The 13,070-nt window shown below is 36.5% G+C and overlaps 1 protein-coding gene across 1 annotated transcript in view; it reads right to left on the bottom strand.

Moving 5' to 3' along the window:
• Positions 1-11,386, bottom strand: part of qars1 (glutaminyl-tRNA synthetase 1) — a 35,322-nt gene extending 23,936 nt beyond the window's left edge. Inside the window, exons 1-11 of the mRNA XM_084087250.1 lie at positions 11,050-11,386; positions 10,734-10,884; positions 9,435-9,544; positions 7,456-7,531; positions 7,313-7,377; positions 7,173-7,226; positions 3,305-3,356; positions 1,438-1,509; positions 662-747; positions 448-534; positions 267-366 (exon numbers count right to left, since the gene is read on the bottom strand). Coding sequence (XP_083943376.1) covers positions 267-366; positions 448-534; positions 662-747; positions 1,438-1,509; positions 3,305-3,356; positions 7,173-7,226; positions 7,313-7,377; positions 7,456-7,531; positions 9,435-9,544; positions 10,734-10,884; positions 11,050-11,160 — 964 coding nt within the window. The 5' untranslated portion in view covers positions 11,161-11,386. The remainder of the gene's footprint in view (positions 1-266; positions 367-447; positions 535-661; positions 748-1,437; positions 1,510-3,304; positions 3,357-7,172; positions 7,227-7,312; positions 7,378-7,455; positions 7,532-9,434; positions 9,545-10,733; positions 10,885-11,049) is intronic.
• Positions 11,387-13,070: the final 1,684 nt, after the last annotated feature.

Genomic DNA, 13,070 nt, shown 5'->3' with positions numbered 1-13,070 from the left:
CATTTCAGGCACACACTGCAGCAAAGTCTGATATAGCAAGTGTCAACTTTCTCTTTTGAAGTAACTACTGTGACAATGAGCAACCGTTTGAAAAGAACAGACCACAAGTGAGATAAGGTGCTCAACTTTCAACAAAAAAATAACAGACAAGTTTTTAGAATCACAAGACGGTGAGTAAGTGATGACAATTTTCATGTTTGAGTGAACTGCTCAGTCTCAGCAGAGAGCTTGTGATTGGATCAGCCAAGTCAGATCTTAATACTCACCAAGCCACTCCACCATCTCTTTGATGGCAGTGAAGTACTTCTCCTCCTCTTTCTCTGGGTTTGTATCGTCATACCGCAGGAAACAGATGCCATTATTGGCCTTCACACAAAACACAAGTCAGAAAGGAATTTTTTTGTTATGCAAAGTTGTTAATGTGAGAGTGTGTGTGCATGTATGTACCTTGGCAAAACCAAAATTGAAGTTAATTGCTTTGGCATGACCAATATGCAGAATACCATTAGGCTCAGGGGGGAAACGGGTGCGGACCTACAAAGAGAGAATTTGATTTAAACAGAAAAAATTGAACTCAGTTTAGTTCCTTAATGTTCCTGGTCTTATTGTGCACACTTCAGTGCCACTAATTCAAAAGACAAGAAGTGCATTCAGGTCATACCTGTCCTCCAGTGACTTCCAGGTGCTTCTTCAGCAAATTCACGGTGTTGGGTGTTACAACATAACCCTCCGTCTTGTAATTCTCCCCTAGAGAAAGAACAATAAATCACATCATTCACTTTGAGCCATTTAAAAAAAAAAGAATCCCCTGATGGTACATCGGGTTAAGCTTTGCATATTGAGGCTTTGTACAAAGTCTGTGGGTGCTTCTCAATACTCAAATGGATGCTTCCTCGTTCCTCCATCCTCCAGCCTGTGACATCTCAAATATTTCAAAAGGGATTCTTGATTCATTAATATTTATTATGAATTTCTTAAATAACCAAACTTCAACAACTTAAGGGCAGATCCTTTGTACACAGCTGATGACGCTTTAAAGTGACACTTGAGTGATCAAGAATATATGAATAAGCTTTCCTTCGATTTAGGGCTGCAACAAATCATTATTATGGTAATCGATTAATCTGTCGATTATTTTTCAGATTAATCGGATGAAGAAAAAACAAACAAATATTATACATTGAAATTTTAAACAATATTATTGTTCATCCTACTCAATGCTGTTCTCCAAACAATGTGTACTATAAAGCCTATAAAAAACAAATATAGTGAATGTATCTCTACAGGCTGTGCTAAAATACATTCTAAACCTGAAATAAACCAATTGCTTACCATGGTAAAGCAGAAATTAAAATGACTAAATTAAAACTGACAATAAACAAAAACAAAATCTTAACTTGTACGAGATCGTTAACTTGTACGTGTCAACACTCTCACCTGGCTTATGGAACTTCAGCGCCTCTCCTCTCAGCTGCTCCATCAATGATTTCCCCTCTGTTTTTCCTTCACCTAGAAAGAAAGATGGAAATATAAAATAGACTTTAACATTTTAAGAAGAAAATATGTAAGGGTGCTAGGTGGTTTTACACCCTCCTTTAAAGGGATAGTTCATCCAAAAATTTAAATAAAGAAACAACCTAAAACAACAACAACAAAAAAATAATAATCTGAGAAATCCTTTTGTTGTCCATAAAATAGCAGTCTATGTTCACCAAAACTTTGGTTACAGAAGAAAAGGTCATGCAGGTTTGGAATGACACAAGGGTGAATAAATGATGACAATTGAATTCTCCCTTTAATGCAAGTCCATGTGATTATTTTTTTATTGTCCACCAGGCAAATAAGAAAACAACACATCAACAAGCCACTTGATTGAAGGTATACATTTTGTACATAGCACAAATGGCATGGGAAAATGAAATGCCAATGTTTAAAAATTAAAAGTTAGGGGGTTTATTCAAATCAGTATAATTTGAATAAACCATACTACATGAAAAAGAGTGAGCATACTTTGACAAAAGTTCAAGATCAGTTAATTTTTTTCACCAGATTTCTTCAGTACATTAAGTTTTTAGGTCTATTTAACACTAAAACACAGCAGTCTTCACTGTATGAATTAAATATACATTGATTCTTATTAAAGCTACTAAAGTTATTTAGTCAAGAGCAGTGAGTGATTTTCTCTTTGTCTTTTGATGTTTGAGTAACATTATTAGCATAGACAGAAGAGTTATATTAGACATTGCTGTCATTTTATTTTTCAGATTAATCGGATGAAGAAAAAACAAACAAATATTATACATTGAAATTTTTATTCATTATTTTAAACAATATTATTGTTCATCCTACTCAATGCTGTTCTCCAAACAATGTGTACTATAAAGCCTATAAAAAACAAATATAGTGAATGTATCTCTACAGGCTTATATTATATTAGACAGTTATATTGACAGTTATATTAGACATTGCTGTCACTGTGACCTAACACACGGATCTAATATCCACCAAGCCATTTCCTGTGACTGTGTGAAACTTATGATTCATTAGCTAAAGGTAAATAAATAGAACATAGTGAAAAAATTAGAATACTATTTGCAGTACAACACAGTGTGTACAATTACGATAATAAATTAGAATATGATTAAAAAATAGTTTTTTACTAATACCAGTTTGCAGTATCAAGCAGCATACCAGACTGTTTTTGTACAGCTAAAATAACTGGAAGCGACTGATACTGGAAGCACATTGAAGCTGTGCAAAAATCTCAAAGATCGCAGCAATTAGAAAACAACAATGATCCAATCAATTTCCTTTGGAAGTCTCAGCCTAAATTCTCTCATTTAGCTGATTCACTCAGATATGCAGTACTCTCCAAAAGTCTTAGTATTTTCAGAAAAAAAAATGTTTTTAAGACAGTTAATGGTAGCTTTTGCTGTAGTGTCACATTTCTTTTGCCATTAATTGAAAATAATCCAGTGAGATTTTTGTATGCACAAGGAGTCTGACAACAGCCAGTATGCTCCACACGGAGATCTGATCTCACCATCATCGAGTCCATCTGGGATTACATGAAGAAACAGAAAAAACTGCGACAGACTAAATCCAAAAGAACTGTGGCAACGTCTCCAAGACGACTGAAGAAACCTCTATCAATAGAAACTTCATATTATCGCCACTATATTGTCATACTGCCTAACCCTAGCCCCTAGTATTTCTGAAGCAACATTTCACTAACACAAAACTAAAGATGCATAAATCACATTAAAGTGCAGTAAAAAATGTCTCATTATTTTCTGTGTCTTACCAGAAACCTGTTCAATCTTCACATCCTTCTCTGCAGCTTTGGTTTTAGCCGCCTGTGATAAAAGAAAAAAAGATGGCAGCACATTTCACAGCTGCATAGTTGACATAACTACATAATTATCTGTAATAGATAGATTGTTTTATTTAATGCCATGTCAGTATCTAAGGCTATTTTCATGGCAAAAATTAAATTACAAAAATATAAATATCATATAAATACAATAAAACCAAGCAAACAAACAACAAGTCACATTATATATATATTTTTTTAAATTAACATATGATAAAAAAATCCAAAACGTTTTCAGGCATAATCTTACTAAATAAGTCCTTAAGTGAAATAACTTCATAAAAGATCATTCTACTTGTATTATACCCAGGAGAGTCCAATAAAATATGTTTAACAGAGAGGGGAATCTTATGAACATGCATAAAGTTGGGTCTTCACCTTTAAGCAAAAAAGCATGAGTCAAACTTGTATGACCTATACGACATCTGGTGAATACCACTTGATCAGATATAGTGATTAAAAGTCTGTTTGAAATTTCTGGATGAATTTCACATAGCTTATTATTCTTGCACGTGTTCCACTCCTTATCTAATATATACCGATTAATAATAGGTCTGATATCTGAGGAAGGAATTTGACATTCATTAACTTCCTGATTAAGAGCTTCCTTAGCAGCTGCATCAGCTCGCTCATTTCCTGAAAGTTCAACATGGCCTGGAACCCAGCAGAAGATAATACTGAAGAACTGATTCTGTAGATAATCCACTTTAGTTAAGATGCAGTCCACTAAAGGATGAACAATTTTTAAAGTGTCCATTGCTTGAAGGCAAGATTTAGTCTGTAAAAATTATAGAATCCTTTCGTTGTGTATTTTCAATTTGTTCCAAAGCTAAAAGCAAAGCACGTGCTTCAGCAGAGAAAATTGAGCACTGTTTTGGAATACGGATTCCATAACGTTATTATCTGTAATATGTTTTACACCAACATAGTGCCAGGGCTGGTGTCAGAGCTTGTGCCAAATATCGCCCAGTTCTGTGCATTTCCACAGAAAGCGGTTTGTCTTGAAGAAGAACAACAAGAACAATAACAGATTACTCCCATTATAAGATGAAACATACATTCAGCTGGCAGACACCAATTCCTATTTTTGTCATTTTGCGATGCAGTAATTTTGGACTGGTACAATATAACCTGCACACATACATAGTAACATCATTGTGGAAAACGAGTAGGGATGTTAACGATTAATCGACGATTGATTAATTGTCGATAATACATTTAATCTATAAAACTTATCGATCACCGATTAAGCAGGTTCATGCGTGTGCTGCTCAACCGCGAAACATGTAAAGCGAACGCGCCGGAGTTATGTTTGGAACCATTTCAGAGCCAGGTCATCAGCAAAATCAAGATCTTCCAGTTGCTCAAAAGGGTTCCACTGTAGTCCTGTCCTTTGACCATCCACTGGCATTTTCATTGTCCAGTCGATGGCGATGAGGAAGAGGAGGGGAGACAGTAGGCAGCCTTGACGTACTCCTGTTTTTATAAGGAGGGTGTCCGAGAGTTTACCATTTGAGGTGACTTGACCTGTGAATCCATCATACATGCATTTAATGATGTTGACCAGTTTTATGGGTATTCCATAATGTCGGAGCAGCTTCCACAGAATGTTTCTGTCTAGGCTGTCAAAGGCCTTTTCAAAGTCGACAAAGTTTAAGAAAAATGATGACTGCCATTCAATGCGTTGTTCGACAATTATTCTGAGTGTTGCAATGTGATCTGTACAGGAGTTGTTTTTCCGGAAACCTGCTTGTTCTCTCCGGAAAATCTTGTCTAGTGGTTCTTGTATTCTATCTAGGATTATTCGGCAGAGGATTTTGTTGGGGACTGAGAGAAGCATAATGCCTCTCCAGGTTTTACATTCGATGAGGTTTCCTTTCTTGGGGACTGTGACAATTAACCCCTCCTTCCAATCTTTGGGAATCTCCTCTTTTTCCCAGATGTTATTTAGGAGCCCATGGAGGATATCAGTGGAGGTTGATATCTGCTTTCAGTATATCAGGTGGGATGTTATCCTTCCCCGGTGCCCTGCCTAGCTTCAGTTTTTTGCAGGCTCTCCTTATTTCCTCCTTTGATATCCTACCACTGTTGAAGTTTAGGTCTTTTCCCGCTTCCTCTATGACTGGGGGGGGTGTCTCATTGGGTTTAGTTGCCGTTTTCAGCGCGTTTTTCCAGGAAGAGCGCGTCCACAACAGTCACACATTCTGACAAGCACGCATCTGAGGCGGTGTTGGTTACACGTTGTATTAGTCGTTGTATTTGATTATTAAAGAATTAATTTATTTAAATGATCAATCACATTGAATCCCCCAGGGAACCATACTGGGGCCTGTTCTCTTCAGCCTGTATGTGAACGAGCTGCCTGAAGTGTGTCCTGAAGTTGGCATTCAGATGTATGCCGATGACACTGTGGTTTATGTGTCCGGCAAAAGCCCTGTTGTTATCAGCAGTACAATGACCAAAAGTCTTGAGAAAGTGTTTAATTGGCTAAACAAATCATGTTTAACATTTAATCTGAGGAAAACTAAATCTATGTGTTTTTCTATAACAAGAACGTGGATAATAAATGACCTTAATATTAAAATGAATGGTGAAGAGAACACAACAGAATGGTCATCGATCAGGTAGAACAAGAAAAATATTTAGGAGTGATTTTAGATTCTCAGCTAAATTTTAAAAGTCATATTAAAAACATCTGAATAAAAATGAAGGTCAGTATGAACTGTTTCAGAATGATCAGGAGCGGTCTAACATTTGAATGTGCTCATGTTTCTCTGAACACTATGATCATGTCCCACCTGTCGTTCTGCACCACTGTTTGGTCCCAGACTAGCCAAACTACCCTAAAGCCTATTAAGAGGCTTTATAACCATGCCCTAAAAATTTTAAGATAAAAAGCCCATTCGATTCCATCCCTGTTACATTTTAAGTAAACATAAAATCTTAAACTTTGTTAATCTTAGACACATAAAGTTGTTTTTGAAATGTTTGACTGGACTTGCACCTGAGCCACTTTGTAAATTTGTGAACAGGCTGGAACCCTCCAGATCAACAAGAGCTGCTACATGTGGAGACTGTAAAGTTCCATTTTGTAAAACATTTTTTGCCCAAAATGTTTTTTCTTTGAAAGGAGCCAATCTGTGGAACTGGCTTCCTACAAATATAAAGACTTTAACTAAACTGTCCACCTTTAAAAAACTAACAAAAGCCTGGTTCATACAGCAGCAGCAGTGTGATCATACCATATGAGATGTATAGCTGTGTGTATGTGAGGTGTGCATCTGTGTGAGTTCGAGTAAATGTGTTTATTTACTACACTTATTTTTATTGGTGCTAACTGGTTTCTGGACATTTTATTGTATTCACTGTAAATTTTTGTACTTCTTTATTATCTTAACTGTTAAAAGCCATTCTAGGGACAGGTGTTGCGAATTAGCCATGACTATAAACACTGTGATACAGGCATCGGATTGTTCTTTATGTAATAATCTATGGGTTTTTTTGTATGTGTCCCTATTCAAATAAACAACAAATAAAATAAAATAAACATGTAGTTTTGAGCAGCATTTGCAGACCCTGTTATGCTGTTGGCCATATGCCACTGCAGCAGACGCAAATTGCAACATTAAGGCTAACGATTAATCGATTAATTGATCGTTAATTTAAACCACGATCGATCATGGCAATTTGTGAAAATTGGCATCCCTAGTAATGAGACATGTTCACAGAACCCTCTGATGTGCACCAGATCCTCACCAGCAATAAAACAACAAAATATTGACCGTGAAAAAATATATACCTTGGGCTTTTTCTCCAGATCTACCTCAGTTTTTGGACCCAGAAGGTGCAATACCTAAAAGCCAACAGAAATATTCAGTGCACGTACATTAACAATGATTTAGGCTGATTAGAGTAAGGTAGTAAAACTGTCACACAAACCTGCATATCCACTTCATTCTTGACAATCTTTCCATCAGCCCATTTGAGAGCGGCTCTGGCCTCACCTGAAGAGCACAAACAGACACTACTCCTCACCAGCACAACACAACTGTACTCATATGACATATGTAATATTGCCTCACCCATGAGTATTCCCATGTTGAAGCGGTATCTCTCTGCCAAAAGCTGATCTTTGTGTTTCTTGATAATTAGTTCCACCTGTGGAATAGTTATTAGGTCAATGGCGGATAAGGATTCTTATGAAACTATGAAAATCTAGCATATTTTTAACATTTTTGAAAAGCGTTGTACTCAACTTTAATAAAAGTACTATAAAATTTGCTTAAATATAGAGAGGAAACAATTTCAATACTTGGTCACTAAATAAATAAATATAAATAAATATAACAATAGAGAACCGTTATAAAGTAACTACTTGATATTTCAGCACTTTAATTGGGAAATACTCCCTATAGTCAGGGCCTAAAATTTACACTTGCCAAGAGCCAGATGAGAGTTAAAAATCGGCGTTGGTGAGTATATGAAATGGTGTCACTCGCCAGTTGGCCGGTAACATTTTTATGAATTTTAACAATGCATGAATGTGAACAAACACGAACGACACTCGGGACAGTTGACGGGTCGGCGCTGCATCATCACGAAAGTTTAAGCTTTGACAATTTAAATATTCATGCGGAAGACTTTGTGGAAAGTCTTGTGTGCTGTGTGGAAAGCCTTGTGTGCGCAAACATCCGAAGAGTGCCTAGAAAGCTGTGTCTCAGGCAGTGCGCGAATACTAAACTGAGCTCTCTTTCACGTCGTCTTGCACTTGATGGGACTAATTCACACAAAATGATGTCAAAAACAAAAATAACGATACCCTAGTACTTGTGGGAACATAATCTGGAAAATTTTGGAAATATTCCAACAAAATTTAACAGGAATTTATGGGAATTAATTAAATTTGGGGAAGGTGAATTTTTTTGTCATATTCAAACATAAATATAAACTTTTTTTGTGGTCAGGAGCTGATGGGAGGGTATCTGAATCTGAAGACTGGAGTAATGCTTCCATTCGAAGCGAAAAATATTCAATGTCACATGATCCTTCAGAAATCATTCTAATAAGCTGATTTGTTGATCAATGTTGGAAACAGTTGTGCTGCTTAATAATTTATGGAACCTGTGATCCTTTTTTCAGGATTCATTGATGAATAAACTTAAAAAAAGAACAGCAATTATTCAAAATATAAATATTTTCTAACAATATAAGTCTTTACTTTCTTTTCTTTACTTTTTATCTATTTAACACATTGTTGCTGAATAAAAGTATTAATTTCTTTAAAAAAAAATGTTTTACTGCCCTCAAACTTTTTTTTAACTTTTAATTCATCAAAGAATCATGAAAAAAGTACAGGTTATAAAAAAATTAAGCAGCACAACTGTTTCCAACATTGATAACTGAGTATCAAATCAGCATATTAGAATGATATCTGTTAGGATCATGTGACACTGAAGACTGGAGTAATGTCCTTTTACCTCACACAGACATGCAATGAAAATTTCTAAAACTTTTAGCCTTTTATGTTCAAACCGGAGTCAGACAATGATGGAGAGACTCAAGAAGAAGTGACAACATGTAGAATGCAACAGGACATTTCTGAAAGGTTAGTTGATGAATTTATCCAGCTGATGTGGAGTTAACTATCTTCTAGTCATTAATTAGCATATTCAGTCATGATAATCTATAAATCACATTCAGGGGGCGGGGTTTATGTAAATTTTAGGGTTGGTGATGTCACTAACCCGAGAGGAATGTCGTGTAGTCCCTACCAGCCGTTTGTTGTAGTCCTTAAAAAACTATTTATTTAAAAGCAAATATCTTCCTTTAGTTTGAACTTTGAGCGTTGGAACTTTGCAGATGTTGTTTATGCTCAAACAGCAACATTACACACTAACTGAAGTTAGAAAAGTGAAATCATAATCAACCACCCCTTTAATAATAAATGAGTAGGTGTGTCCAAACATTTGATTGCCATATTTGTTCTCCTCCTATAATATCTAGTCTATACTCACACCACAGAAAAACTTTTTGTGAACATTTGTGAATGAAGCGTCCTTACTGCATCCTCTATCTGCTCAGGTGTGACCACCACTCCCACCCCACAGGCAGTCTCAAACTCACACCGATCCACATGTTCCTGAGGGTGACTTTTCACAAAGTCCAATGCCGCTGAGAAAAAATAACAGCAATAAAAATGTCAACAAGTGGTGAACAGCAAATTAGTGAACTATGAGAAAGGGCCTTGCTCATGAGAACTAATCATGCAGGGGAGAGACAGCATTAACATTAAGTGACATGGCATTTGGTGCACAGAAGCCAATGGCACATGTAGCTATGCTTAGTGACACATCCGGTGGCACATCCGGTCTTCATTGGCATGTGATAGTAGATAGTGGCATGTGCCACTGACATTGTTGCCAAACACTGACACGACACCTGACAGACACCGAGTCGCGGAACATGTCGCAGTATGTTGTGACACCTCCAGTTGTGACTGACAAGTTGTGACTGGCATGTGTCACTGAATGTTTTGAAATACCAGTGCTACTGTATGTTGTTTATCACGCAAAGTCGCAAACTGGCCATTCTAGGAAAGACAAATTAAATCATGGGTCACTACGAATAACACATTAACAACAGTCGCATTCGTTACTGTAAACCTTTATTTTTGACTCATGCCAGTAGGTGTCAGTATAAGTAAGTGTAACACTGGCCAGCGCAAGATTCTCATCAATCTCACAAGATTCTGTGACTTTAATATTTCAAAAAATATTTTATGTAATTATGTAAATAAAATCCATTTTTGTTGCCACATTAACTCAGCGATATAATAAATAATTAGTTTGACAGCATAAAGCATATTGTTCCGCAAGTTGCACATTACGCAATCCATTGGCACATCACAAGTTTTAGTGACACATGCCACTATCCATCGGGACATGCCGGTGTAACATGCTGGTGTCAGTGTTTGGCGACAATGTCAGTGGCACATTGCCACTATCCACCATCACACACCAGTGAAGGACCGGATGTGCCACCGGATGCGTCACTAAGCATATCGACATGTGCCATTGGATTCTGTGTGCCAAGTCTAGTGTTCTCTGCTATAGTTTTCTCTTTAAATTGCCTTTTTGTACTCCACAAAACATTGGTGCTCATATCAGCATCAGTCCTATTATATTCATAATAATTTCTCATTTATTTAAAAAAAAAAAAAGTTTAAAATGACAAATGTACAAATTCGTGATTCCTATACAATTATATTGATATACATCAATTACTTTAAGAAAACAAAACATTATAAACATTTAGAAACAAAAAAGAACAGAGTGACAGAATAATAAAGACAATCAGATACCTGACAACTGCAGTTCCGTGGTTATTTTTCTTGTAATGATGTATTCTGTGAGGAAAGAAAGTCGATGCGTGTCTTTAAGTCGTGTCACCATACTGTACAACAGAGTGCCTGTAGTCTTATCAATGCCAGCGGACCCAAGCAGCCCTTGAGCCTGAGAAACAAAAACACAACAGTAACATCAGCAATATTACAAAACTTTTTCAAACACCCCTCGTAATGTAAGGTAAGGAAATTGCCATGTAAGTTCTTAAGAGGCTAATGACTTTTACAGCGCACAACTGCAATTATTCATTACGCGTATTAATTAATTATGTACCACTTCGATGGCCTTCTTGAGTGTTGATGAGAGCAGTTCATTTTTCAGGGTTTCCTTAGCTTTCTGCTCACTAAGACCAATTGACATGAAAATAGACACAGCGTCCGCCATTTCCCTTCCTGCACACACGCCGGTTTACACTTCCTCCAGTCCTGCAGAAGGCGTTGATTCAGATTTGTACGACCATGATTTCTCCAATCAGATTTGCTTTCACGCATCCTTCAACCAATCGTCGGTGCGCCTCTAGTCTGTTGACACTAGTTGCATCAGTCGAGCCAAAAGCTACTGGAAGGCAAACCTGCAACCTTTAGCCAGTTGTCGGAAGCTCGGTGGGGGTGACGTTGAACTTGAGCGACCGTGGCATAGACATAATAAATACATATATATTTATAATACATGTATTTATTATGTCTATGGACCGTGGTGTAGTTCGCCTGAAGTTAGCTTTTTTTTTCTTCTTTTTCTGGCGATTGTATTTAGGATTCAGAATTCATAAGTTGGGTTCATCATTTGTGATCAGAGCATATCAGTTACATTGTACAAATTAAAAGTCTTTACAAATTGAAGATGTTCTACTTGCTTTCTTATTTACTGAAGGTGTAATTGTATTAAGATACATTTTAAACTCTCAAAAATGTATAAAAGAATGGTTTGTTGTTGGTAAACTTACATTTATGGATATAAAATTTGCAAAGAAGATACATTTAATTTATAAAAAAGCAAGCGTTATTTTTAGTAGGGTCAGGATCAAAGTGACCAAAAATAATGTATTTAAAAGTTATGGATATATCTTGCTGGATATTATCTTTAATAAATGTGTCAATAATTTCCGAAAGTTGTTCAGTATAGAAACATGGACATTTCTGAACACTCTGCAAAATGAGAATTGTGTATCAATATCATAGACAGTAAAAGAAATGGACACAGCGACCACATAGATTTCAACGGAGAAAAGTGAAGCAAATTCGAAGCAGTCACTTCCTGATGGCTGAGCGTACTGCGCAGACTCAAACTGAGCTTGATGACATATATGTGACGTGAGCAACCTGTCTGACAGTTGTAAGTCTTCTAGTAGCTGTGCCAAGAGAAATCTGAATCATTCCCTTCCGAATCTTGCAGAGATGGAGAGCGTGAGTATTGCTGTCCATGAGCTAGGAGCAGGAGCAACTTTATGACTCTCTATGGGCTTCTCCCTTGACTTTATCGGACTTTATGCCTCCACGTCCCCCCGACTGACTGCAAGCTTCTCCTCCTGTCTATACGGTAATTTCCAGAGAGTCGCGTGGTTATGACGCAATCGTTAGCCTATTTTTACAAAAACTGCTGCTACGGGGCCATAACGTAAGATACAAGGTAATGGAGCCTTTTATACATTGTCGTGTTTCTTTAGAAATAAACAATAGACAAATAGAGTCTTTAAATGCCTCAGATGTAAAGTTATTCGCTGTCAAAGTGACGCCAAAATGAATGGGAGTCAATGGAATGCTAACAGCAGGTGATGGCTTGTTAGCCAATGGCGGCCCTCTGGGATGGTACGCTTTTCGGGTGCTGGATTACCCCCCTGATCAATATCAGCTTTATATTTAGTCATGAAATGTTTGGGATTGTGATGCTAACTTCCGGGTTGGCGTCATCACTGCAGTCCTCTTTTTTTATGCATAATACTTGTTGAACATTAAAAGAAAGGCAGTCATAACTGAAAGATTTACAAACAAAGACTAAGATTACAGATTACATTACAATTTTCACATCGCATACTTTGCTTTGGGACTTGTCATCCCTCTCAATGTCTCCAGATATATTAGAAAAAATGGTAACACTTTATAATAACTGCATGCTATTAATCATTAGTTAAGCATTACTAAACAGTTAATTCATCATTTATAAAGCATTAATAGACATTAATAAGCAGTTTATAAATACAGCTATAAATGCTTTATTCTTGATTTATAAGCATATCTTTAATGTGTTTAATAATTGTATTTTCATACTTTATTAATGATCAATTTATCATTTCTAAA

The sequence above is a fragment of the Abramis brama genome (assembly GCF_963993115.1).
Source record: "Abramis brama genome assembly, chromosome: 16".
Lineage (NCBI taxonomy): Eukaryota > Metazoa > Chordata > Actinopteri > Cypriniformes > Leuciscidae > Abramis > Abramis brama.
Note: the sequence above shows the minus strand (reverse complement) of the source record. Positions and strands in the feature narration are given on the sequence as shown.